General features: G+C 39.1%; 1 protein-coding gene across 2 annotated transcripts in view; it reads right to left on the bottom strand.

Moving 5' to 3' along the window:
- Nucleotides 1-27,174, bottom strand: part of alcama (activated leukocyte cell adhesion molecule a) — a 91,537-nt gene that overhangs the window by 7,192 nt on the left and 57,171 nt on the right. For both annotated transcript variants that reach the window (XM_066651086.1, XM_066651088.1), the window contains exons 2-11: nt 17,106-17,212; nt 16,372-16,591; nt 15,236-15,300; nt 9,935-10,022; nt 9,631-9,804; nt 7,782-7,906; nt 6,636-6,768; nt 5,477-5,589; nt 3,854-3,980; nt 3,459-3,580 (exon numbers count right to left, since the gene is read on the bottom strand). In XM_066651086.1, coding sequence (XP_066507183.1) covers nt 3,459-3,580; nt 3,854-3,980; nt 5,477-5,589; nt 6,636-6,768; nt 7,782-7,906; nt 9,631-9,804; nt 9,935-10,022; nt 15,236-15,300; nt 16,372-16,591; nt 17,106-17,212 — 1,274 coding nt within the window. The remainder of the gene's footprint in view (nt 1-3,458; nt 3,581-3,853; nt 3,981-5,476; nt 5,590-6,635; nt 6,769-7,781; nt 7,907-9,630; nt 9,805-9,934; nt 10,023-15,235; nt 15,301-16,371; nt 16,592-17,105; nt 17,213-27,174) is intronic.

Below are 27,174 nucleotides of genomic sequence, written 5' to 3'. Positions count from 1 at the left end.
AACAGCGAGTGCAGGGTTAATTGAGTGAAAAATCCTGAGAACACAACCAATGCATTCTTCATGGCCCTCAGTTACCCACAGTTCCCTGTGCATGTTCAATGTTAGGAATAAACAAGAAGAAACATAGCAAGAAACAAGGCCTCTGAATCAGTCTGTTTAAAATGGCAAGTTCCTGAAGTGGTCTAGTGACCACTTCCTGTGATATTCACACATCAATGCACTTTTTTTTTCTTTTTTTTGTGCTTTGCACAACCATGAGAAACTTATTAAATACAATTATTAAAGCAACACTAGATATGATTTTGCATTTTTGCTCCAGGGTTCCCCCTAATGTTTCAGAGTCTGAAGTCCAGTTGGAGTGGTAGGAAACGATGGTGTTGGATGGAGTTACAAAGTGCAGTGCTGAGCCCAGAGTAACAAAGACAGAAGCTATATTCTCTGCATTTGATGTCAGTGAAGCAACATGATGATTTTGAGACTGTAATATTATGGTAAAACTACTACTTTTGCTTTAAGACTTTGGGAGATAGTCCTACCATTGACCTGTCCTACCTCTGCTGCAGCCTAGGCTCTGAGCTGTAGTTAATGAATGCAAGACTGTGTGAGCGGAACCCAACAACATCGGCCTTTTTTATGTAAGCATTAACAAAGACGGTTAACATGAAAAGGTGAGAATGCTGGCAAAATACAAAGGACGTAGTTGTGCATTGTGTGTGCTCAAAAAAAACAAGTTTTTATAGGCAGAGAAGGGGCCTCGTGACCAGCACAGCATAGGGTCAGTAGTTAAGCTATCATTTCAATTTTGGCCGCTAGAGGGCCACACCTCACTGCTGTGTTCCTGTAGCCAGCTTATGGTGCACAGTCAGAGCTGACAGAAAGCACACACATACACACACGCATGGAAAGGCACCAGCACAGTGTGACTAAACTTCTTAGAGCCAATAATCAGGCCGCTATTAAACTGCGCACACCACTGTGCTCTCAAATTACCAAACCCCCTCCAGCATTAGTGCCATTACACAGCTCATCCCCTGCACAAACCCCAAAGTACACAGCTCTCATTCCGCTAATGCCATCACTGTGCAGCTTCACACAAATCCAACACACAGCCCACTTCTGCACGTATTACTCTTCCACACAGCAGTGAAATCCATACCTCATAAAGCCTCCTGCCTACTCACTACTGTACAATATAAATGCTAGAACTATTACAACAAACAGCGCTCCGTAATGACTTTAGTGACACATAGCGTACTATATCTCTAACCGCTCCAGAGGATTGGAATGAGAATAAGCTCAGATGAGCTTTATATATAAGCAGTGCAATGGGAAAGAAGTGTGTTTTTAGGGATGCCAGGCCATATTTAAGTGCCTGGGAAGCCATTCAAAAAAGCTATATACAGAAATATACTACATACATTTACTCACTGGCCATTAAATTAGGTACACGTGCCCTGTATCCACAAACACACGTTTTATCAGGGCCTCACAACATTTAAGACTGAGAGGTGGAAAATTATTCCTAATCTTTGTTTTTATTTTATTTTATACTCAGAGCAGTGTCTCGATTGCGCATTTAATTCTCATTGTAACTGGTGCTTGAGAATGTAGTGTAGTTTCAGTTGTCAAAGTTGAGTTGCATGCTTAGAACCAGTCAATTTTTGAGTAGGGTATGTATGGACATTAATGTCTGACAGTCCAATTGGGGAAAAGGAATGGGAGAAGCTTCTGACTTTTGGAAAATTTGGTGCCCTACTCCCTACAAAGTGCACTTCACAGATAATAAAACTAATAATACTGTGCACAGACAGTGCACTAAATGTTAGACAAAGGGATGTGAAATAAATTCATTTATTATGTGACATTCAGTGTACTATTTTAGTGCAGGCAGTAATTTCATGACCTACACTGTGCACTTTGCAGTGTGGATGGAGATATTAGAGTTTTGAAATAATAGTTGAGAGCATTGCTGTTAGTAGGAAATGGTGTAGCATGTTAATCTTTTGTGTAGTAGCCAAGTAGTACACAATTGGGCCAAAAAAGCAAACAGAAAAAGGGTATTCGAAGTTTTCTTTAAACTTTTTGCATGGAGTTCTGTGTACCCTTGTGTTTATTCATACAAACACTATCCTTTCTGTGGGCTGGATATTTTTACTACCAAACTACAAAAATGCAGCTATGGTAAATGTTGAGTAAGGCTGATAAACAGCTGTAGGAATATGTAGGAAAAAACTAGTATGAATATGGTTCATTCTTATAGGAGAGAGATATACCTCAGCTAGCCATAGACATACAATAATAATCACTCATAATCAGAGTTCTTCCTCACAGGATGAAAACACACAACACACACACGCGCAAGAGTGAATGCCTTCTCGTTGACCCAACACTGGGGACACTCATTTGGCATCTCTCAGCTCATTATTCAGCCGTGGTGCAAATACTTAATGAGGCCAAGCCGGAGAAGTGTTGCTTGCTGTAGAAAAGTGTTTGCTCTGGGACACATGCGCACACATGCGTGCACAGAGATCCATGATTCAGAGGGGAAGAGAAGACAGGGGAGTCTAGAGGAATTCAAGGGTGATACCCAGGGAGACACTATATATATACAATCCCCCACACACATGAACAAACATACCCTCTGCTCTTTTTGGTGGAGCTGGAGGACTCCAGCGTTTGTGAGTGTGTATGTACCTGTTTGTCATTCGCAATAGTCTTCCTAGCACTTCACATTGGCCCTGTCCCAATTCCTGTCCCACAGCGCTCATGTCCTCTTTAAACTGGACCCTTTTGTGATTTATTAAGAGGTGAACAACAATGTTCAGTGTTTCGGAAGCTTGGACACACTCAGCTATCATCCCTTTAACTGTATGAGTTTATTATTAAAGCAAGTCAGATTTACATTTCCTCCCAAATTCAGCATTTCCAAAACAAATTACCCTCAAAACCTCTTTTCCTCATGACAGTAAACGAGAGAACTGCATTCTGTTTTTCTCTCTCCTTTTTTCTAGTTGATTTGAGTGAATCGTCACAGGTTCACGCATTCAGTTTTGCACATTTATTTGAGGACTGACAAAACGTGTTTGTGTTGTTTTTTTTGTTTTTTTTGCAAGCTACCTGCACATGCTCATTGCCATCTCGCTATCAACCAGGGAATGTGAGGGCTGACAAATGCTTTCTCTGAGACACGAGAAGCGCCACTGTATTTTCACACACATCCAACACAAAGGAGAACACCTGCATAGTCTCATTACCTGTTTACTTTTAGATTTATCACATTATTATACACATATGGATTTGTGTGTGTGTGTGTGCCTACCCAGGAACGTGTTATATACAATACATACATCATAATGTTCTTTTGAAGGCGTTTGGTTCATATGGTTTTCAAACGTATTTAGAAAAGATTTTATTTTCTATAATATTATGATGAATAAGAATGAGTGTGTGACACTTACGTTAGTTCCGTTGATACTCCACTGAACTTCAGGTTGAGGTGAACCCTCTGCTTCACAGGTCAGAAGTTTGTTTTTGCCATCTGGACTCCTGTCTTTTATCAGTCTTGTAATTTGGGGGCTGCCTGCATGAGTTGGAGAACAAGAGAGAGAGTGAGAAACAGAAGGGGGTGGATTGAGTGTGAGGGAGAGAGAATCAAATAAATCTTCAGAGCTTGGCCCCTGTGAATCACCATCCTACTCAATAAAATACTGACTTTAGGCCGATTAGCTATCAATAAAGTTTATATAAAAGATCAACGTAAGATGGAAGATGCACTTTTTTTTTACTGGAACTAAATGCATTATGAATCACATTGATGGCAGTGTTTGAGGGAGTGTGGCAGGGAGTGTATTACCTTCCACCACCAGAATGAAAGAGGCGCTGCGTTTTATTCCTTCTACAGACATCTCAATCACATAGTGACCCGCTTGGCTGTATGTTAGAGATGTGAAATTCGGCTGTTTCTCCAGCTTGCCGTTGTCCTGCAGGAGGAATAACAGTTTATAGCATTCTCTCTGATGTGTTTTCAGTTCTGTCCAACAGTATCTCTCTTTGCTCCCTTCAGCAATTCTGCTGCTTGAGGAACAAATCTGTCTACAGCGCAGGAAGCGAATGAACTTGCCAATCATGAATGTGTGGAATTCATATAGAGTTTTCGAAACGCTACTTGTAACCCTCGTTTCAAAGAAAGAGGCCTTAAAGAAACATCTCTGACTGACCTAGGTACTTCATGAATTTTGGTCTTCCACTGACACTAATTCACACTGTTTTTCCTAATTTTACTTGTTTACAAATACAAAAAAATATACATTTTATGGCTTAACAATAATTCAATATTTTAATTTTTATACAATTTCCATATATAATTACAGCATCTGTCACTAACTGACAGTCATTACATGCTGCCATCAGTTCACTGCACTCAATTTTATTAAAAGTTATTAAACAAAATTGATATTGACAAAGCCAAGAGGTTGTTTGATGGTGATGTCATGTTGCTTTCAGTTCTTGGCAAATTTTCTGTGTATTTTATTGTTCGTATCAATATCGTATTGACCAAAATTAAGAAATATATTATGATATATATTTTGTCCATCATCCTACTCTATATACACTCTACATAAGCTAAAGAAAGAAGGCTTGTGGGAGCTGCAAACTCCTCTCCTTTACTTTAAGCACTTTAGTTCAAAACAAACTATACAGGGTGAATCAAAAGCCACAGGACACCGTTTTATCTGAATACCCCAGCAAGTAATGGGTGAGGAGACCTATCTATGTCCAGAACATGGCCGCCATCTTGAAAGCTGCCATATTAGATCATGGGCAAGTTTTTCCAGTGGGATGGTGGTCATGTCTCAAGCATATCAAAGAAATAAAGGGGTGTCCTGTGACTTGACTCACCCTGTAGATGTTTGTATACTTCTTGAATACAGACAAGTGAAGTTTTTGCCTGATAGGTCAGTGCTATAAGCACTGCCACCTTTAAGTTGCAATAGCCTTTTTGCACCTTGCTGAAATCAAGATATCACTGCTCACTGTCCCACAATCCCTTGCACTTTTAACTATTTCTGGCTAAAAATGAAAAAAAAAAAATCCCCCAGCACTGGACACATGCAGTTTGATTCCTTAAATATTTCAGCTTACTGTAGTATGTTCCTTATTTTAATTTTGTTGCGCTAAAGTAAATGTTCAGTATTTGCTAATTGTACCATATAGTGTTTCTCTGAACATGGGACTTCAATACATGACTGCAAGCTGCTTAGAAAAAGAGACAATGTTTATCTGAGTGTCAGGCAGCAATTCTAATTCAGAATGAACAAGTTATGATTAAATACACTCGTGACCACATAACTGTAACATAATAATATATCAGAACATTAGCATAGCCACCAAAGCCTATATGTTTTGCTGGACATTAGAACTGGGACAGTGATTTTATAGTAATTTTGGAGATGTATATGTGCACTGGTACACCCACCTTAGTCCAAACTACTTTGGGTTCACTGGAGGAGTTCTTCTCTACTTTCAGCTCCAAAGATTCTCCAGCTTTCTTCAGCAAGGTTCCTGTGGGGCTGACTGACAGGTCAAGGTCTGAGAGGTACAGATAGAAATAAAGTGAGATTTATTAGTATTCTGTTATTAGAGTATATTACAGGTTTCACAAAACCAGATGCAAGAATTTGTAAAAAACTTGGAGATTTTGCAAACAATGAGCACCTATTAACAAACCAGTCCAGTACATTCATGTCATGCGTCTCCAAGCGCTACAGTATCAGAAAATACACATTTCTACCCTAAAGTACAATATAGCCTCTTGTACAAAATGAAATGTATGAGTATTTCCATAATATAAATATTTTTGAAAAGCCTGGACTACTGTGTAATGTGGTACAACTGAGTCCCTCTGACAAAAGATACAACACACCCTTAAGTGATTGGTAAAGTTCCCCGGCTGTGAGAGTATTCAAGAATATGCAAAAACATGGATAGATTTTATTTAACTTTGCTTCAATAAAATTTTGGTAAAAATATTGTTAAAATATCAGAACAGGAACCCAGTATCGTAGACTATATAATATCAATATATTCAATATCAATATATTGATACACCCCTGTTACATTGTGCTGCTGAATCTTCTGAATTTGTTTTACTCCATTTTACTTTAACTGAGCAGAGGCAGAGAGTCATCACTTAAACCATATTAAGAGCAGCCCTTAGATCTAAATATTCAAACGAACACACACATGTTCACCCATGCACACGCACACATACGATCACACCTCAGAGTAATTAAGTGTGGGCAGTGTGTGGAAACGTAGCTATCTGCCATACCCTCGGCTCGACTTGAGCCACAGCCTCTAATTAGTCCAACTGACCAATGTCTCCCACCTCCACTGACCCTAGCTGAGATAAATTTGATTAGCACGTCTCTGGCGCATTAATTTGTGGCATAAAAGAGGCTGTTAAGGAGCAGAAAAGTTCAGACAACTCCACTGCCGGTGTGCTCTCTTGCAAAAACCAATTTGCAGATTGACCTGCACAGCAGTACATTGGAGAACTACAGTGGGGGAAAAAAAGAGGACGAGTTGGGGGACCAGGAGAAGGAGGTGTAGCAAATGAAGTAGCAAGCGCTTACAGGTCACTGTGATTGTTGCTGTGGCTTCCATCTTGTCGTTGTCAGGCAGGGAGCATTTGTATTCTCCCGAGTGAGCGCGGGTCACTCCAGACAGATTGTACACACTAGAGCCGGTCACTGGGACCTTCTGACCCTGCACACAAGAGAAATGAAGTAAACAGTCAGAGGATAAATACAAAGTGGAAGCAAGAGGGATGACGCTAGATTCACAAGTGTGTCTTGAACTGATAACTGGCCAAAAACTGGCACAAATTCTATCTCAGATGTGGTCAGTCTGATATGTCCCAAGAATTAAAGGTGCATCCATTTTGGACAATGATATTCAACTGTGCACCAACAGTTTGATGAATACTAGAAAAGCATGAAAAGAAATGGCATTCTCAGAAGCAGCCACACACAGATATAACGTCCCAATGCTGAATGCCAAGTGCTGGCTAGAGAGTTATAAAGCCCCCAGCACTATGTTTTGAAGCAGTGGAACCATGTTCTCTGGAATAAGAGTGCTGCATCTAGTACCTTTGGGGAAATTAGTGGTGTTTACAATCCAGAACTAATCATCCTCAGTAATACTCTTGAGAATGCAATCAAAGCCTCACAGAAATGGCCAACTTTTAGTCTAAAGCCATCCCAGAGGAAGTGAAGCCATTAAACAAGGAACAAACAACCTGTTGATTCCTATATGATTGGTTTGAGAAAAATGATGAATGGCCATCTCATGGACTTTATAGTGTGTGAGACCACAAGAGCAAGATTAATCTGATTTTATTTTTCACAAATTAATGTGTTTCTATTTTCTTTAGTTTCTTTCATTTCTTTCTCACATTTAGAAAGAATTCGAAGCAGTGCTCAATTTTCGCAAATATATTTTCATCTTAAGATATTCTCACACTTAGAGGCTGGCAGTTGACAGTGTAAGCCTCAAACTGTAACTTCTAATGAGTGTCATGGTTATGTAAGGTTATGCAAAATTCAATATTTGTATGCTGCTGTCTGTAACAGACAAAAAAAATAATAAGTCAGTCTTAAGAGAATACTGGAGAGTTTTTTTTTATTATTATTATTTAAGAGAAGTTTTCAGGCTTGAGAGGCTTTGAGAGCTTTGGTGAAACTGGCCTGGGTTTTCAGTGGGAAAACACATGGACTCACCTTAATGTAGAAGTTGAAGCTGGTGGGAGGAGGGTTCCCATCCGCCTGACATTTCAGAGTCAAATTGTCACCCTCTTTAATAGGCCCTGTAGGCAACACCTGCAAGCTCACCTTCTCTGTGGGGTCTGGAGAGAGAGAGAGAGAGAATAATGCACAGTTAACTTGACACATTCCTCAACTGGGATCTGTCTCCATTACGCTTTCTGTCTGTGTTTCTGTATCAGTCTATGCACTGGTTATTTAGTATCACTGTATTCTCATTAGTGACAAAAGTCATCTAGAATTCACTCATTCAAACATTCTAAAACAGTTTTTACAGTTTCATAGTGCTACACCTGAAGATCACAATGTATAGACCACTAGAAATGGTGTAAAATGGATTGGAGTAAAATATAATTTCATTAATGGGCAATACGATAAAAAACTAAATTCCTCTTCTTCTATGAAGTTATTCATTTTGCAAAAGCTCCATTAAAATTCTGCAATGATCCTTGAGTATGAAAGCTCCAAAAAGCTATGAGGTCAATCCAAGCAAAATGATTTTTCCTAAATGAAGTGGCTGAGGTGAGTAATCACTATAAAACTCCAACAATAGTCATGTTAACTGCCGTGTCTGATAACAGTCCCAATCTGAAACTGTGAGTACATTCCTTGCATGTGTTTTGATGTCACTTTAGATGTTTTAGAAGTTTAACTTGGTGGATTTGAGGAATCAGGCTTCAGAGGAAACAAAGTTTTGCTTAAAACTTTAAAGATGTTGAATATTTAATAAGCTCATCTGATGTATATTTTCCCAATTTCAGAGTGATTAAGAACATGAGTGCTCCTACTGAATGCTGCAGCTCTTCTCACACTTAAGCTGACTCCCAAATGGCTCACTAGTCTCAGTGTGTTATGAAAAAAAATGTCTTCTAGACATAAGTGAATTATATATCTAAAATGAAGCCATTAATATTTAGCCATGAGCTGTACGCCTCCCTGCCTTAAAAGTAACTACACCCAAAGACCTTTTTACATTAACAGCTGAACTGTATAATTCTTCATATAAGTGCATAAATAGATAATATAGATAATATAAATCATGCTATTACGTTTTTGAGTAATTTCTGTTGAAATTGAACTGCTGAAAAAATTTAAAATAAAACAAATAAATAGTTCTGCAGCGCCCCTAAGGTTAAACTCCCCTGAGGGTTCAGGTGATGTACCTCTGTATAAATGTACAATAACACCCTCATACAAATAATAATACCCTATAATAATAATACAAAAAATAATACCCTTTATACAAATCTGTTAGGCAATGGTCCTTAAGATGCTCTCCTTGTGCCACTCTCACGTTGGGCAATATGAGTCTGGCTTGATTTAGGAACAGCTCTGTAGACCATCCTCTTTCAGCCTGCAACTCCTCCTCCTTCTCCTCCCACCCTACTCCCCATGCCCCCCCTCCCCCACTAAAGAATATTCTACAACGTTCAAATAGAGGCATCATTATCTGAAAGTAGGGGGTGTAATTACTCTTTAAAAGCACAGCTTGTATGCAGAAGCCATAGTTTGACGACCTGTACACTGCACTACATAAGGAGCAGGGAGCAAGGAGTGTCCAGGGTATTGTAACTCTGTTTGGTGCTTCTTGTAGTTATGGTAATATTTGTATTAATGTGGCTCCATTCTTTTGGGCAGTTTAGGGTCAGATGCATTTCAGATGCAAATGTGCTGAACCCATGAGTTCATTGAGTAAATATGTGCCTCTAGGAGGTGCTCTATACATATCTGTTCATTTAATCACTCTTCTTGTAAATGAAATTGAAAGTGTTCTCAAGTGTACGAAACGGTCGCTGGCTTTACTCACAGTGGATGCTGAAGGACATGGGTGTGGACACCTGGTCAGCACCGGTCACATGTCTCACAAGGCAAGTGAACTGTGACGTCACATCCTGTTTGCCTGCTGTGTACTGCAAGTTAGATTTACTGCTGGACAAACCAGTCACTGGGTCCTTTGTAACAGTGGAAGTGATAACGATTGCTGCAAATAAACAAACACACACTTAGTTGACCCACATACCAGTCACATATTTGGAACAAACTCTGGCATTAGCAGAGAAAGCAGGACAGCGACTTCCATCAATGATGAATTACTAGAAGTGTCAACTCACTCTTGTTGTCGTTCACTAGGGGCTTGTCATTCTTCTGCCAGATGATTTCTACTGGAGGGTTAGCGTCTGTAGTCACACACTCTGCTAGCTGCAACACACACACACACAAACATTTTTATTCTTGTATAACCTATTTAGACATGTAGAGTGCCATTCAAAGTTTTGGACACACCTCATTCAACAGCTTTTCTTTATTTCTTTTTATTATTTGCTACATCGTAGACTAATATTGAAGAAGTTTAACTAAGAAGGTACACCTGCGTAATTATCTAGTATCATTATTAGCTTAATTACTTCGGAATCGATTTCAGAGTCGTTGTGGCGACAGGCTGGCCTATTAACGCCTTACTGTGCGTACCCACCGAAAGCGACAAAAGCAACGCGGCGACCATAAATCATTAATTTTCAATGAGAGTCAGTGACACTGGGCAAATTCAGCGACATGAAGTTCAGCTCCGCTCAACTCTATGCAAATGAGCAGTGACACGTGGCGGCGACTACCAATCAGAAAGCAGGTCTTCACGTTCCCTCAGAACTGCCCACTCACTTTGGGTCCAACAGACAATTTGTTCCATTCTCAAAATGAAGGAGAAACCTTAATGCGTCCTGACTTAAAAGTTCCCGTATACAATATGTTTTGTTGTTTATTACAATTGAAAGTGTTAATACCATTTGCTTTGAATATTTAATAGAGATACATTTTTGATAAATTACATTATGCCCAAATTACAGTTGACATTTGAGTCAAATATTATGTCCAGTTAGTGTTACATGAACAAAATAAACATAGCCATTGGTTTGCAACTTCAGGGATTTTTTTTTTTTAATAATTATGAGGTTCTGACAAAAGATAAAAAAATAAGTGGAAGCTCTTCACCATGACTCTAAAAAGAATAAGTGGAAAATAATTTAATGATGATGTTTACTAGAAAATTCCATATGTTCCTTCACAGTTTTGATGTCCTCTACAATGGCATTAATCCACAATGCAAAAAAAAAAAAAAAAAAAAAAAAAAAAAAAAAAACACTACCAAATGAGAAGGTTTTTGATTGGTACCGTATATACACACAAATTCACAGGAATGCAAAAAAGTCAGAGAACACCCTTTCATTATTTACTTTCTGGTCAGAACAACCATAGCACTATCCATTGGCATAAGGAAAAAGAGAAGCAGAAAGTGTGACCAATGTCTGAGATCAGCTGTGGTAGTGTGGGAATATATTCCTCTTAAAATCTGAAAGAAGGTCCCCTGAAAAGACAGGAAGCTTTAATAACATAAAAGGATAGGCTCTTAAAATGCTGAAAGAATGTTTAGTTGTTGAGGCTTAGGAGCTATTTTGTGTTAAGTACATGTTTCCTGCTTTTATCTCAGGCTAATGGTCAAATAATATATTAATTTCTAAACAAAAGAAGCCATTAAACAAAATTAGGCGTAGCATCTGACTAATAAGATAAATAAATAAATAATGACCTGTAGTGGTTTGTACAACATCAGCATACTTTTTGTCCTGAATATAAAGAAGAACAAACAAGCAATACACCCACATATGCACAGTGTAATCTTTATCACTGTAACTCAGCTGAACAACAAAGCACAACCCGTCCTTCTCACAGCGGTCGCTTCTTTTGAACGCTTGTTGATCTTTGAACCAGGAAGTGTTATCTGTTTCGGTTCAGCCTCATATTTGTGGTCGACTGAGGCGGAGTCAGGTGACTCAGAAGAATGGTAACACGAGTTTTCAGGAAACACACACTTATGACTGTGCTTTCCAAATAAAGAGTACGATGTTTATAAATGAAGAAGCTGATTAGGTGTGGGTCCTGTGTGAGGGCTTCTGGGGACTTTTCTTTGACTCTCAATGAGGCACTGGGTGCTTTTCGGGGCTTTCAGCTGGGCGTGGCTTTCAGTGTTGTTGCTGCTGTGATATGACATGATGAAGTGTCTGGGGTTGGAAGTGCCTCGGGAAATTGCCCTGGCATGGTGACATCACCTCTGCTCATGTGGCTACAGTATCACCACAGCCTTGTTACTCATAACAGCAAGATTGCTCTGTCTCTCTCTTATCTCTCTCTCTCTCTCTCTCTCTCTCTCTCTCTCTCTCTCTCATTTTTTATATATATATATATATATATATTGGTAAACTTCCACTGCCAATACTGCCATTTCGTAATCTGTGGAAAGGAGGTGTAAAAGCTCCATTTCAAGAGAAGCAGGAGCTGCAAATAATGAGAGCGAGAGAGAGAGAAACTCTCTAAAGGCCAAGCTCATACACACACGTGCACACTTCTCAGAGTCTGCTGCTTTTAACAATGCCCACAGTGCAGTGTACCTTGGATGGTGTACTTCACTTCTTCCTCAAAACTCCCTCCAGTTCTTTTCTTGTCACCACTCATTCTTAAGCCAAGTCTCAGCCTCTGACTCAGCCAGGCTTTTTTTAATAACAGCTGCTTAAAGACACTCAGATGAGGGGCCTTTTTTTTTTCAATGGTGTGTAAACAAAGCATTTGAGCTTTGAACATGACAAGATCTCAACTGGTGGTTATCCAAACACCATCATCGCCCCATCCCTAAAAACAACATTCCTCTGTTCTCCTAGCTCCTTTTGTTACATGCTGCTTATTTTTCCTAAATGTGAACATCAATCTACTACCAAAAACATGGCAGGAATGCCTGGAGGATGCACAGAATGATATCACAATATCTGAGGTAAGACCCTCATCTAATGTCACATTTTTACAAAATTGTGATATGAAGAGAAACTGTGATAGACATACTTTCAGATCTGACAAAACATTCTTTTTGTATCATAACCTCTTTAGAATCTAAACTGAGAGAACTGAACATTGTTAAATGCAGAGAGAAAGCTCATTCTTTATCTGCCACTACTCACAAGGACGGAACACACCCTGGACAGGACACGACTGTGTATGTGTAAGCTTAGCACAAAAAGTAATTAAATTTGGGTTTGGTAGATTATTTCTTTGTTGTAACAATGCTTCTTGGCAAGAAATCTTATACTGTTGGAAAGCCTGTTAATTTCCCTTTTAAATTGTACAACAGTTGTAAGGAACATGCATTTGTGGGATGAGCAGTAGAGCTGAGTTTTTGGGGTGCGCTCCATGAAAATTTAGCCAAATACTCACTATCAATGCCAAACAGCTTATTTTGTGTGATAGTGTGGGGCAGCATCTCCCTCACTGGAAAAACAAGGCTTGTCATCATCGGAGGCAATCTCAATGCAGAGAGATTGAGATGAAACTCTGCAACCAGTGGCAATACCATATCTCCACAGTCTGGGACAGAACTGTATCCTCCAAGATGACAAGGCTCGCCCCCACAGAGCGAGGTTTATCAGAGACTACCTCAAGAATTTAGGAATGGAGGGAATGGAATGGCCTGCCAGCAGTCCTGACCTCAACCACATTGAACACTTGTGGGATCAGCTTGGGCGTGCGCTTCGTGCCAGAGTGACCAACACAACCAAACAGACAAAAGCTAGTTGAAGAATGGGATGCCGTCCCACAGCAGTGAGGAGGAGGTGCCAGGCTGTTGTGGCTGTGTATGGTTCTTCCACACGCTACCGAGGCTCCTGTTTGTTAAATAAATATAGTGTTAAATTGCCAATATATATTGTTTCTTCAAACTTCAATCATCCACTCCACCAAACACCAAGCCATGACAGTCCATGACAGTATAAGCTGTTTGGCATTGGCAGACAGGATTTGGCAAATTTTTAATGGGTGCAACCCACATACTTGGCTCTACTGCTTATCCTATAAATGTATGTTCCTTACAACTGTGGCATCATTTAAAAGGGAAATTAACAGGCTTTCCAACGGTATAAGACTTACTGCCAAAAAGCATTAATACAACAAAGAAATAATCTACCAAACACAAATTTCCTTACTTTTTGTCAAAATTCTAGTTGAGAGGTATAAGAAGCTTGCTGATGGTTATAGGAAGCGATTGTGTACAGTTCTCACTATGCGTTTTATACACATTTACATCAATGTCTTCAAACCTTTGCTGCTACATTCTAAGAGTGGGCCCTATGGAGAAAAAAAACAGCACCTAACAAAACCATATTATTTTCACAGTATTGTGACACAGACAAAATGGTCCAGTAGAGTCATTTTAAAACTGCAGGCTAGAACTATGAGTACTGTGACCTATATTCAGCATTTCACATTTTGCCTGACACTAAATCCATTTCAAAAGGAATAATTCTCAGTGGAAATGACTCACAAATATATGTGGATGTAGTATTCTAAAATATTGCTATATTAGTGCAATTCCTGTCAGGACAGAGAATCAAATCTGGACAGAGCTCTGAAGTCCTCTGTTTCTGGGGTAAGGGAGTTATCCACTATGCAATCCAGCCATGCCTACCAGGATATTTTCTGTCTGACTTCCGTGAATGATCTTGTGGAGCGTAAAATACAATGGCTTTTGGTTTCCTAATAGTCTACCACCCAGCTTAATATGTAATAACAACTTGAACATGGTGACCCTGATACTAGGCTCTCAGTCTGCCACAACAGGAGTTGTGATAAAGCATAGCTGACGTGTGACTTATGTACAACAGCCCTGTGGAATCACATGATTATTTAAAAAAAAGAACAGAAATATTTAGTCAGGGCTTAGAACAGGAATAACTACATCACAAAACCTCCACACTGAGGCCTCCATGCATCAGAAAAACCTGCTCATCCAAAAAACTGCAATATTAAGTTGTGCAGATATTTTTTTCTCACCCCTTCCTAACAGCTTCTCAAAGCAGTCAAAGCAAGGGCGAGAGAGAAAGAGACAGAAAACAACTCCAGCTCCGGTAACAAGTCGGACAACACACGAGGGCTCATGTAAGGTGAACTCATACAGGGCAGACGTGTCTCTAATTAGTCTGCTTTTACAACCCTGATAAAAGTAATGTCACACTTTTCCCTGTCCTCTGGATCAGTGCCTGTCTACAGCATCTCAAAGCTGCTGTTTCTTGTTTCAGCGCAGGCTAAATATCTGTGGGGAGCCATCTCTCGAGCAGAAACGCCTCATTTACACATTTTTTGTTAGTTTCCTGATCTCTAATAGGCTCGTCTCCACTGTTATATGATAGGAGGCTCACAGGTCTTTGGGCTCAAACTCAGGAAAAGGCCCATGGGCATGAAGGATTGTTTGCCCCAGCAACTCTGAAAGTCCTGTACTTTATTATGAGGCATATGATTAGTCTACCGAGAGTAATGAAGGTGTTCCAGTGATGGCTGCATTCCAGGAACCTAAGGAGCATAGTTGAAAAAGGACTCACCGGCGTCAGTTTGTCATTTTCCAGTTGATTTGCTTTGTTCTTAATCAAAGGAGCTGACGGCCTCTCTAAATAGAATAAAAAGTAGTGATCATCAGCATCATAAAAGACACCATTTTGAATTTGCCTGAATAAAAACCTGCTAAAAATTATGTTCATATATTTAATAAAAAGAGAATCAAAGCAACACTAGGTAAGTTTTTGCAATTTTACTCCAGCTTACAGCATTGCCTTGAAATTGCCTTGTAACTTTAAGGTAAAACTGCTACCTAGTGTTCTGATAGCCATGTTAAACCATACCCATGTACTCGGGTAAGAAAAAGGTTCTTCTTTGCTACCTTAAATAAATTCAGCTTTTTTCGCTCTGATTGAAGTTGTAGCTATGAATTTAAATGTAATAAACTTATGCTAATGACTATAATACTTTAATATTACTGAGTATCCAATAATTCCATGCCCTCCAATACCCCAGTAATAATTGCTATAAGCATCAGTTAAGTAATTTGCATGTTTAGTGGCTTGTTCCAAAATATAGGCTGCTGATTGGCTGCCTGTATTTATTCTAATGCATAAGATTAGTATTAGCACTTCTCGAATTTGCATGCATCCTACAGCAGTCCATAAACATACTCACTTTATATTTCTGGTTAAAATGGTTCAAATTATCATTCAGGACAGGGGTGAGCAATATGACAAAAATTAAATATCACAATACTTGAAGGCATTTTGACAACAGACATGTCACAGTTTTGACAGAATTCACCAGCAGTGCCATATAAAATTTGTCAAAACAAAGAACAGAGAGAGTATAATGAATAATTCACAATCATCACTATGATGAATCAAACAAGACTGAGTTTGTTCTCTTTGTGCATAAACATGCAGTTGGTGCTCTTCAAGTATTGGAGATATTCACAGTAACATCAGAAGAAGAGTACATTGGAGCATATGTTAAAACTTTAAGATAAAATATTGTCATTTCGCTTGTCTAGGTTCCAGCAGTCAATATCCAAAATAATCAGAATAGTGGCCGATATTTAACAACAGCCTACGGGCAAGTAATGAAACATCTGTAGTACTGAACACTGGACTATTCCTTTAAAAAATATATTAGGGTTTGTGTAGGAAGTTGTACTCACTCCTCACTTCCACCTCTACAGGGTATTCATTGAGGTTATTAAAGGAGACGACAATGCAGGTGAAGACCCTCTGATCAGCCAGGGTGGCTTTGTTAATCACCAGGCTGGAGTCTTGACTGATGTTAATTCTTTCCTTGTAGCCATCTGTGGCAGAGATCTTGGCTTCATCCTTTTTGTTGGCCTTCACCAGAAGGTCTCCTGAGCTGCCATCATCTTTTGTCTAGAAGCAGCACCACACACACACACACACACACAAAGAGTGTTGTTACGAACACGTCCAATACTGAGCGACTCCAAAGTACCTGTCCTGCACACTATGTCGTTGTGTATGTGACAATAAAATGATATTTTGAGCACCAGTGCTGCTGCAGACATGACAGTTAATGTGACGGCACAGCTGAGGCCTAAAGGTTAGAGAAGCAGCCTTGGGCTTGGGACTGGAAGGTCCTCAGGACCGGCAGAAAAATTGGGGGCAGTGTGAGTAAAGGAACAGAAATGTCCCCATGAAAATGCCCATGGGCAAGGCACCAACTGCTCCTTGAGTGCTAGGAATGGCTCTGTTCTGAGTGCGAGTGCGTGTTCATTGTCACAGATGGGTTAAATGAGAGAAAAATATTTTGTTGTACAAATAAATGCATGTCTATCATACATTTAAAAAAAAAACAATTTGTCATGCAGCCAGAAGTATGACAAAAGGTCCACATGGAGACGGAAACAATAAATGCAACACTCACATATTTCCATTTAGTGAAGATCAGCTCAGGAGGATTGTTGTCGCCGTTGTTGCATGGCACGGTGATGTTTTCTCCATATGTGCTGATGACCTTCTGCATGCCACTCACTGAAACACAAAGAAGGGAAGAAATGTGTTAGGGAGGCTTAGTCTATGTCTAGTTAATGCTAATACCAGTGTTGTTTTTTTTATAGTGCAAGTACCTGGAAAATTACACACAACTAGAAGCCTACATAAAATAAAAGGTCCCCTTATACCTTTATTGTATGGGTAGTAAAAATAGCATAACGGACAATAACCACAAAGCAAATACACCAGCGTTAAATCAGCACTATCTGTAATAAATAAAGTGTTAAATAGTGTTAAATCTCAAGACTGTGTTAATTTAACACTAATACAGCTGATTTAATGCTGGCGAATTTGCACCATTTATAGCACCATAAACCAAATGATATTTCAATAATATTTTGACTTGATCTGTTGACTTGATCTGTTCAAAAAAGTGCATCACATCCACTTGAGCAGATTTTATTATATATTTTACTTTTTTATTTTAAAAATAAATCAGAATGTTTTTGCTCTCTGCTAGCTTAGCCTTGGTGAGCTGTGTAGCTAGCCATGAAAAAATTGCTTTTAATAAATCTGAACATTCAGGACTTCATGAAGTGCTGTGTCTGCCTATGAATTTTAATTTATAACTATCTTTCTTTTTGTTGCTGCTAGCTGTGCAGCATTAAGCTTCCAAACTAGCAGGCTAACAGAGTAAAACAGTGGAGTTGTACCAGCAGTCACATACAATATATGGATCATATTTAATGATTTTCATTAGAAATTGTATTGTTAATGTTTAAAAAAATAATTATAATAATTAAATTGTTGGCTAACCCTTGGCCATCCAAGGGCTGAATTGACCAAATTTACATGCGCTAATACAAATTAACGAAAAGGCATTTTGGATTGGGGGAATAAATAAGTAAATAAAAAAAGTAAAAAAAAAAAAAAAAAAAAAGACATTTGTATACACACATTTGCATGTACGTATGAGCTCTAAACCCCATCACATGTTCACTCCAAGACTGTTCTCACAATTATATGACTGTATTGAAATAAGTAGTGCACATCGACTATGATTAAGAGGAAGTATGGGGATAGGTTTGCGTAGCAGTGTGATAGTTTGCCAGAGGCTTCTATACTTCATTGCCTGAATCCTCCAGTGCCAAAAATGCACACTCTAAATCCATCCAACTGAGTTGAATGAAAAGCCAACACTTCAAATTGAGCTGACAGTGCATCAGGACTCCCCCTGTTCTACTGTCTGCGAGGGGGGCCATGCTTTCAGAGGTTGTCACAGTGATAAGGTTCTGTGTTGAATTTTCTTGGGGGAAGGTTTGAGGAGGGGTTTCGAGGGTGGTCTGGGTTACATGGGTATTGTACTCCAGTCACTTCCATCAACTCTCAAAGCACAAAAAGCACAACCAAACAAAAGTTCACATTCTGCTCCTACCGGACTAGTTTGCTGCAGGCAAAAACACACACCAATCATCTAAAGTATCGCAGCGCTCTTCATTTTGATCCTGATTTTAATGTTACCTGAGTGCCTGTATTAGATGCTAAGTGTGAGGACAAAGAAGAAAAACCAGTCTGATGTGGAGGTAAATGGCAACTACACACACACACACACACACACACAGACTTACTTTACTAGCACAGGAACAAAGCCTTGTAATCACAGATTCAAATCTAAGGGCAATTTACCACCTTGCAGACTACAGTATAAACAACTGAACTTCAATGAGTTTATCATTAGCCAAAGGTCCTGGATTATCACTCGCCATTGTTTGAAGCTGTCACTAATTACTTTAAACAGATATATTAATTATATGGCTCTGTTAGCCATTAAACCTAATTAATGAGGGTTTTCTTTTTTTTTTTTAATCAAACAATAAAAATACACTAGCTAATCATTCATTTTTCACCCAAAAGTACTTTGCTGAGAAAATAAAATAAAAAGTAGGCCGTGTACATAAGGCAGTGTAATCTGATATCAGTAGTGACTGACAAGTAACCTGATGATATTTCAAAGATGATCGTTCTTTAGGTAAAGTGTAGTGAAGACACTTGTTTACTTACATTTGCTATTAACAGTGGATTGCTACAGTTTTGAGAAATTTCAGAAATTTCTTTAGGGTACTGATGGCTGAAGGAGTCTCTTTTGGTGAATGTGTTTCAGTGTTTTTACTATGTATTGAAATGTTTAACATGTTATTTCAATTAAAGTAATTAAATAGACAAAACTGGAGGGACATAATCCTATACCTTTATCTAGAAATATATTAAGCATGGTGTGAAATAAATTTGTTTTGTGTGTTTGCATGTGTGAAATGCCCATTATTATAATAAAAGTTTATTAAAGTAAAGCTGAGTTGATTTTTTTGAAGTCATTGTGCCTCAGAAGAGTCCTTGTTACAATACAGCAAGGAGAGACAGAAAAAAAGCGAAAGGTGACAGTTTATCCACTGTAAATGGAGTCTAAGGGCAGGCCTGCTCAGACAGGCGCAGTGCTAAGTGTGGAGAGGTGTGTGAGAGATTAGAGTGGTGGGTTTAATAATAAAACAGTGCTGTAGGATTGAGACAGGATGGCAGGTGCAGACAGAGCTGTGTACACTGCCGGCCTGCTTGTGTCTACAGAGCTCTGTTTAAACAGCGGGCCATCTCTACAGGTAAACACTTCCCCATGCCGAACTCGCACACTAATACCTGCTACCTGCACAGGTGGGGGATGGGGGGGAGGCGGCGCCATGGCAACCACTCATCAAGCAGAAGGAGAGCTAATCCCTCCTGGGGAAGTGTGGGAGAAGGTGCAGTCTCGTTTTCCGGAATTTACTTTTTTTTTTCCCAAGTGAATCCAAACGCAAACATCCTTCTCAGAGGGGATGTTTAGAAAGAGGTGAGGCGTGAAGAAAAAACATGCCGCTCATCACCCCTTTTCTAACCTGTTCAGCCATTAAGGATGCAGCAGGCAGGAAAGGCCTTCTAATGGCCCCTAGCCTGCGCTTGAGTCATGACCGATCTGTTTCCAAAACACTACTTGGAAACCACCTGCCTTCTTACTCCAGGTCAACTGTGTCTTTTGCTTACTCCAGGGCTTTGTATGTGAATTGCTTGTGTCTGCTTAACAGGTTAGAAGGCCTGGTCCTCTGCTGAGCTGTATGTATTTGTACAAATCCCTGGTAAAGTAATGTAGTTTGTTGATTGGTGGTTTCTTAACTGCTTCATAGAAAACAAATGTGTTTTTAAGTTATCACTGATGATTAATTGAGAAGGTTTTTTATTTGTTTGTTTGTTTTTTGTAAAATGATCTATTTTTAATCACAAATATTTTCAGTTGTGACAGCCCCAATGCTTCTCAAAATGTGTTGCAGCACTGAAACATTCTCACACTGGGAATGCAAATAACACCTGGAACAATCGTCAGACTCTGGTGGTGCATAAACTATTAATCATGCTAAAAGCAAACCAAAATATCAGTTAATATATCACTCCAGAAAATTCTGCCCCAACTCCTGCAGTCCTGCCATTTTAGGTGCTTTTACAAAGCATTTTGCACTCAGCCTGCCAAAAAAAATCCCCACGGTAAAAAGCAACAAGAGGTACAATCATTATCAGATAGGGAATTGGATCTGGAGCTTGTTAGAATGCCGCTGAGATCAGAAAGCCCTTCGCTGGTCCATTGTCCAGCCGTACAGACAGAATTGGTCAATTTGAGAGTGTCATCATCACCATTGCTGAAATTAAAAAAAACATTCACAAATCTTCCAAAGCTGACCTTTACCTGAGGACTATGTACTGTTACATAAAGTCTGAGGAGAAGAAATAATACAACAGACGATTGCACCTGCCAGTGTTGGTATCAGTCACTAAACATTCAGGTCAGCCTTACTAAGCATTTCTACATGGACATTTATCCCCCCCAGAGTGACTTATGGTTTTAATAATGTTTCAGGTGTGGGCCAATGCAATGCTAAGTGTCTTGCTTACCGACTGTGTATGGTATACCTTTGTGTTCCTGCTCAAGCAAGGCGCTAAATGCAGTTTGCTGTTTGTTAGCCACGATAACAAACCAAAGTTCAGAACTCAGTTAAGAAGGAACAATGTGAAAGTATTGTGTTGTATTAGCGCTGATACAGCATGGGGACCTCCCTTAAGGCTACAGAAGTCATTAAACACTGGAAGACTTAATTACAGCTTTAATCTTTTTTGTAGCCATACTGTCGTAACGGAAATATTGGAAACTAGTTCCTCTGACACTGCATTACCAAATTCCAACAGGAAACTGAGAAATTCTCACCAATATCCTGATATCTTGCCATGTTAGGTGTTTTTTTTTTTCCCCACAAAGGAAAACATTTTGTGTTTACCATGCCAAAGAACTGGCTGAAAAAGTTAATAAAGCAGCTGAACCATTATCAGATAAGGGATAGGATATGGAGCTGGTTAATGGAACTGTGTGTTAGAACACTGCTGAGATCTGAGACCCCCTCTTTGCGGAGGGAGAAAGAGTGTGAGAGGAGTGCTTGCTCGCCCACCGCGTGACTGATTGCAATCTCTTTCAATTTGAAAGGAGCCTGTTGATGAGTGCTGGTCTTTTTTTTTTTTTTTTTTTTTTTTGTTTCCTCAGACCACCTCTAGCAAACGCCTTACTATTGCCTTGGGTGTGTGGGTGTGTGTGCGGGTTTGTTTACAGACGGCCAGAAAAAGACCTGGCTTATCACTCCTGTGGCCCACCTGAACACACAGCCCAGTGTGCTCAATGGAACGACTGCGAAAAGTCTTTCTTTCTACAGTTTGTCCACTACATTCTTTCACAGGCTAGAGATTAAACTTCAACATACGAATGCTGGACAGTCTCACTGGGCCACACTGCTTCAAACAGTTCCCCAAAGCCTCCAAACACTGATAACTGAAGAAAAACACGGAGTTAATCTCAACAGACACCTACACACACACACACACACACCCTGTATATATGTTCCGTATTCCACACACTCTTACTGCTAGAATAACGAACCCCAGAGACCATCAAACCACAAGTGTTCCGTTTCATATTTCCACAATAAAGAAAGGAAATAAAGAACTCCAAGCCCTGCAGCTGTTCCTTGTAGCAGCAGGAGGGTTTTAGACCGAGCTATTTGTTCTCGCCACAGTGCCTCTACTTTGAATACATGCTGCCAATAACGTTAATGTTCTCTCAACAGACCATCCACAGAGTCAACCTGCAAATGCTAGATCCAGACAAATATATCAGTTGGTTTAAAATATCAGTCGATATTAAAGTTCTGTGGATTTATCGGTATCGTCAAAAAACTTCTACATTATAGCACCAGCATAACTCTTTAAGTGAAATGGAGGTGCACACAGGTAGTGTCACTGCAACACAGCTCTAGGGTCCTGGGGCTGCCTCGGGTCACTGTATGTTAGGAGTTTGTTGTGTTCTCCCTGTGTCTGCATGAGTTTCCGCCAGATGATCCAGTTTGAACCATAGTCCAAAATCACATAGTTATAGGTGAGTTGCCTATTCAAAAAAGTGCCCTGTCCAGGCTGCGTTCAGAATATGAACAAATGAATTTAATGCTTTGTTTTTTTACTCTGTCAAACAGACTCTCACACTGACAAACAGACTTCTCTAATGAGAAAAACAACTAATCACTGGGGACAATGTGTTTTCACACTTATGTGGGAGCATTTCTAGAAATATACAATGAATGCTAAGCTGTCAATCAACACCTACTCAGCCTCACACTGATTCTTAATTTATTATTCTCAGAACTCCTATTGTGATTGTTCTAATACTTTTTCCTAAGGAAGGTTTCCTAAGCTTTATATATATATATATATATATATATATATATATATATATATATATATATATATATATATTTTTGTGTAAATCAAACTCCTTTTAATTCTTTTAATATCCTCATGTTCAGGAGATATTTTGGATGAGCAAGTGTCAGTTTTACTCAGTGTATCAGTAAATAAAGCACTGTTTGGCCAAAAAAATCTACTTGAATCTGTTAAGCCACTGTTAAAGTGCCACCCAGATTAAAGCATATTCGTTAGTATAATTTCTAGATTCTTAAAATCCCATAGTCTTGCCTTAGCTCTCACCTGCCTAACCCACACAATCCCCAGTAATGGAATCTCTGAAGCTCTGCTTCCTTTCTAAATGGAACACAAACAGAAGGTGCTCTATATGAGAAAGAGTTTGAGATCATGATCGCATTAGTGCTGATACAGCATGGGCACCTCCTCAAGGCTACAGGACTCATTAGAAGAGACTACAAGGCTTTAAAAAAATGGATTTCAAAGAACACCTTTCCTCCCAAAGGCGATGGCTGTTGCCACTGTGGATAATATTACTAGAAACATAGCTAGAGGTACATTAGCTTGGAAAGGCACAGGAATACTGGGGGGTATGATATTATCATACTACTCAATATGCCTCACATATTTATGACGCTATTAAAATTTTATATTTGTTAACAACCCAAAATGGATTCAAAGTACTAAAGCTGCGTTTTGGAAAAAGGTTATGTAAAACTGAGTGCAATTATGGAGAAAGTAGAAGAACTAAAGGAATAAAGCAAGAAAATGGCTTAATGGGCAAATCAGCTACTTGTTACTAAGCCGATTCTGCAGTTATTATTCCCTGAGCTGTTTACACTTTTTCATTGTAATTTGTCCGTATTTGATATGCACCAAAGTGTCCTACATGTATTTACAACACTTGTGGTTATATTTGTGGCTCAACGTCATAATACTCATAACATGCCATCATATTGACCTAAAACCTTCCACAAGCCACCACCAGAGCAGACATGCTGCATTTCCATAGAGTGCAGCAGAGAGAAGGAATACATCAGAGAGGGTGAGAGAGAGAAAACGAAAGAGTGAGAGAGCCAGAGAGCGCAACACGACAGTTGAGCTGGCACTTGGGAAATCTGCCCTGCTCCCGAGCCTGTGACTCATCAAAACGAGGCTGCCATGGCCGTCATCAGCCCCTGACTTATTATCCGCTAAAAATGGCAGCGAGGCAGAGTAGCACCCTGCCTCCCTGCTGTGTGTTTATTTTCACCTCCACTCTTCTAAACTCCAGCATCAGCCTTATTACCAGCAGCCAACTCAGACTGGAGCACAGCGGGACATATGGAACAGACTAGATCTCCTCGCTGCTAATCATAGACCTGACCTGACAATGCCCCGCCTACAGTCAAATTCTTTCCCATTCAACTGGGGCGAGGCTGGGCTAGCACATGGGCAAAAAGTCCCTACAGACTAATCCACCATGGCACTTGGCAGATGCTGTTTTGCAGATGTAACTGTTGTTACCAAGCTGGGTCAATGTTTGGAGTCTTGCCCAAGGAGGACTCTTATTTTGATGCTGTGGTGTAGCTTACTTGTGTAGATGTCGAACTGAACCCCAGTCTGTTATGCTGAAGGTGGAGATGTTATCCACACATTCCCAACAACCAGTTTAATATAGCATCTACCTTCCACTTTAAAAATGCTATTTTTAAATTCAGCTGGACGATATGGCCAAACGTTTGGTCGATATGATATAATCCTGATGTCAATATAAACAATATAAAAATCAGACAAAGGACAAACAAGAAACACGACATCAACCGCAAGCATATACCTCTTTCAACTAAATTTAAAATTGAGTTGAATTGACTACATTTAAAATGCTCTGGCTCACGGTGACCATGAACAGAATGGGAAATGAATGAATGAATACAATGGTGGGGACAGCATTTCTTTTTACCATTATGCATATTCTGTTTCAATATACAAATCAATCTCTTTTCACATCACAAGATTATTCCCTCAACTTCTGTAATCAGTCAAAACAAGGAAAAGAATGGAAATTACCTGGTATCAAAGAAAAAGCCCACACATTTCTTGGTATTTGGGAATAAATAGATAATAAACATGTTTTTTGGAATTTCCAATAATTCTGAAAAGGGATTTATCTAAAGGCTTGTCCTCACACCAGCAGCTACAACTGATACATGGATAGGTTAATAATAAATGCTTCTAGGTTTTTACTATGTCACTGAAGTCTTTAGAATAAACTAGAGGCTAGTTATACTCCTTTCTGAATCTCACTTCACTGATCCAAGACATGATCACAGAGGCTCATCACAACGCACAGCTTTATAAAGTGAGACAAAAATACATTTGTACAGATTAAAACTCTTTCATTTGGAAGCAGTGCTAATCCACTCTTGCACTCTTCTTTAAAAGCACTGCTGTCATTCCAGTTTCTTTTGTGATTCTTTTTTTAACATTATTTCTTTTTTTGTTTTCTTAAGAAAGCGAATGACTTGCCCACGTGCTTGTTTTTGCAATTTTTGGCACTAGTCTCTATCAGTGTTACATAGAGGAAAAGCAGAATATTCCTAAAAAGCTCTGAATTCCAAATAGGTTTCTATTGAAGGAGGTCCATTGTTCATTTGAGTAGTAATTATGTTTTGTATAACAAGGTCCTAGCACATCTCGAAGGAGGCTTTTTTTTCAGCAGGTTCTAATCTATGAGACACCAGCAGAAAGGGCCTTACTGTGGCTCTTTGCTGCCAGTTTGGAACTTTACAGGGATCTTAATAAGATACAGCCTAAATCAATTAGAGGGAATGAGATGCATCCGGACAGGAGGGGGGAATGGAATTAATGAAGCTCACACTAAAGGCAGCACTGAGCTGGAATTTGATTAGTTGACTGTGTCCTCAAAAATGTGGCCTTGTGAGGAGAGGCAAGATGCACGGCAGTTGTCTTTCACTCCAAGGGTGTGTGAAGGAGCGCTCTTGTTCAAATGTATGTATGCATATTATTTAAAATTTACATTAAACATTATTAGAGCTGGACGATACTGCCAAAATGTATATCACAATATATTTTTTAATTTCGGTCAATACAATATAATTCCGATATCGATATGAATGATTAAAAAGCCACCGAAAAACTGCTAATAACTGAAAGCAACATGACATCACCATATATAAATACACCATCATATAAACATAAATATTTTCAAACAAATTTTAAAATGGAGTGCAATTTACTGACAGCAGTATCATGTAATGAACGTTGGTGACAGACGCTGTAAATATTGAAAATCATTGCCATTGAAACATTTTATATTGCGATATATATCAATATTGATTTATTGTCCAGCTCTAAGTGCAAATTTCTCATGAACTGGAGATATTTCTTACGTTAACGTCTATCCTTTCACACAATGCCATGGGTCTGAAAAGATAAAGCTGCTGATATTAATGAAGAAATGGACTGACCATCCCAGAGCAAAAGTAAATGCATTTTTTTTTTACATTATTCTATACATGATACATATATGTATTTCAGCAATCGTTTTCTATTTGGAAATGCTTTGCAGAGTTGATCAGAAAGGGGAGGACACTTTGATTTACCTGGCTGAATCAGCAGCTCCACAAAAATATGCAGATAAAAGTGTAGTGTACATGAATACAATTTAATATTTTCAGAAGAATAAATTCTAAAAAAAAACAAACAAATATGTATCTCTATTAATGTGTGAACAGCATCAGAATTCATATTTTTCAACTCTTGTCTGGCCTTGTCTGAGTGTGTCTCAAAGTCCTAGGTATGGGTTGGGTTCCATTCTAGTTTGTGTGCTTCAAAAATATAGTGTGAAGCAGAACAAACAACAATTAAGCCTCGAGCACTGCGGGGCGGACAGAGAAAGTAAGATAATACAGTATGTGAGAATGTGCTCTCTCTCTCTCTCTCACACACACACACTTCCAAAGAAGTTAAAAAGGATAAAGACACAGTTTGATTTTCCTGAGGTTTGAGGTGTCCCTACAGGAGCCTGTACCTGCACCTTCTTCAGCATAAATCCAAACAGCAGCACCAGCCACAGAATACCAACTTTTATTAAAGCTGTCAAGCATTTAACACTAACTCTTTGACTTGATTATAGCACTTAACTAAAAATAAGTGCAGTAATTTTTACAAACGGTAATTGAATG

This window comes from Hoplias malabaricus, chromosome 18 (assembly GCF_029633855.1).
Source record: "Hoplias malabaricus isolate fHopMal1 chromosome 18, fHopMal1.hap1, whole genome shotgun sequence".
NCBI lineage: Eukaryota > Metazoa > Chordata > Actinopteri > Characiformes > Erythrinidae > Hoplias > Hoplias malabaricus.
This window is presented reverse-complemented; position numbering and strand designations above follow the sequence as displayed.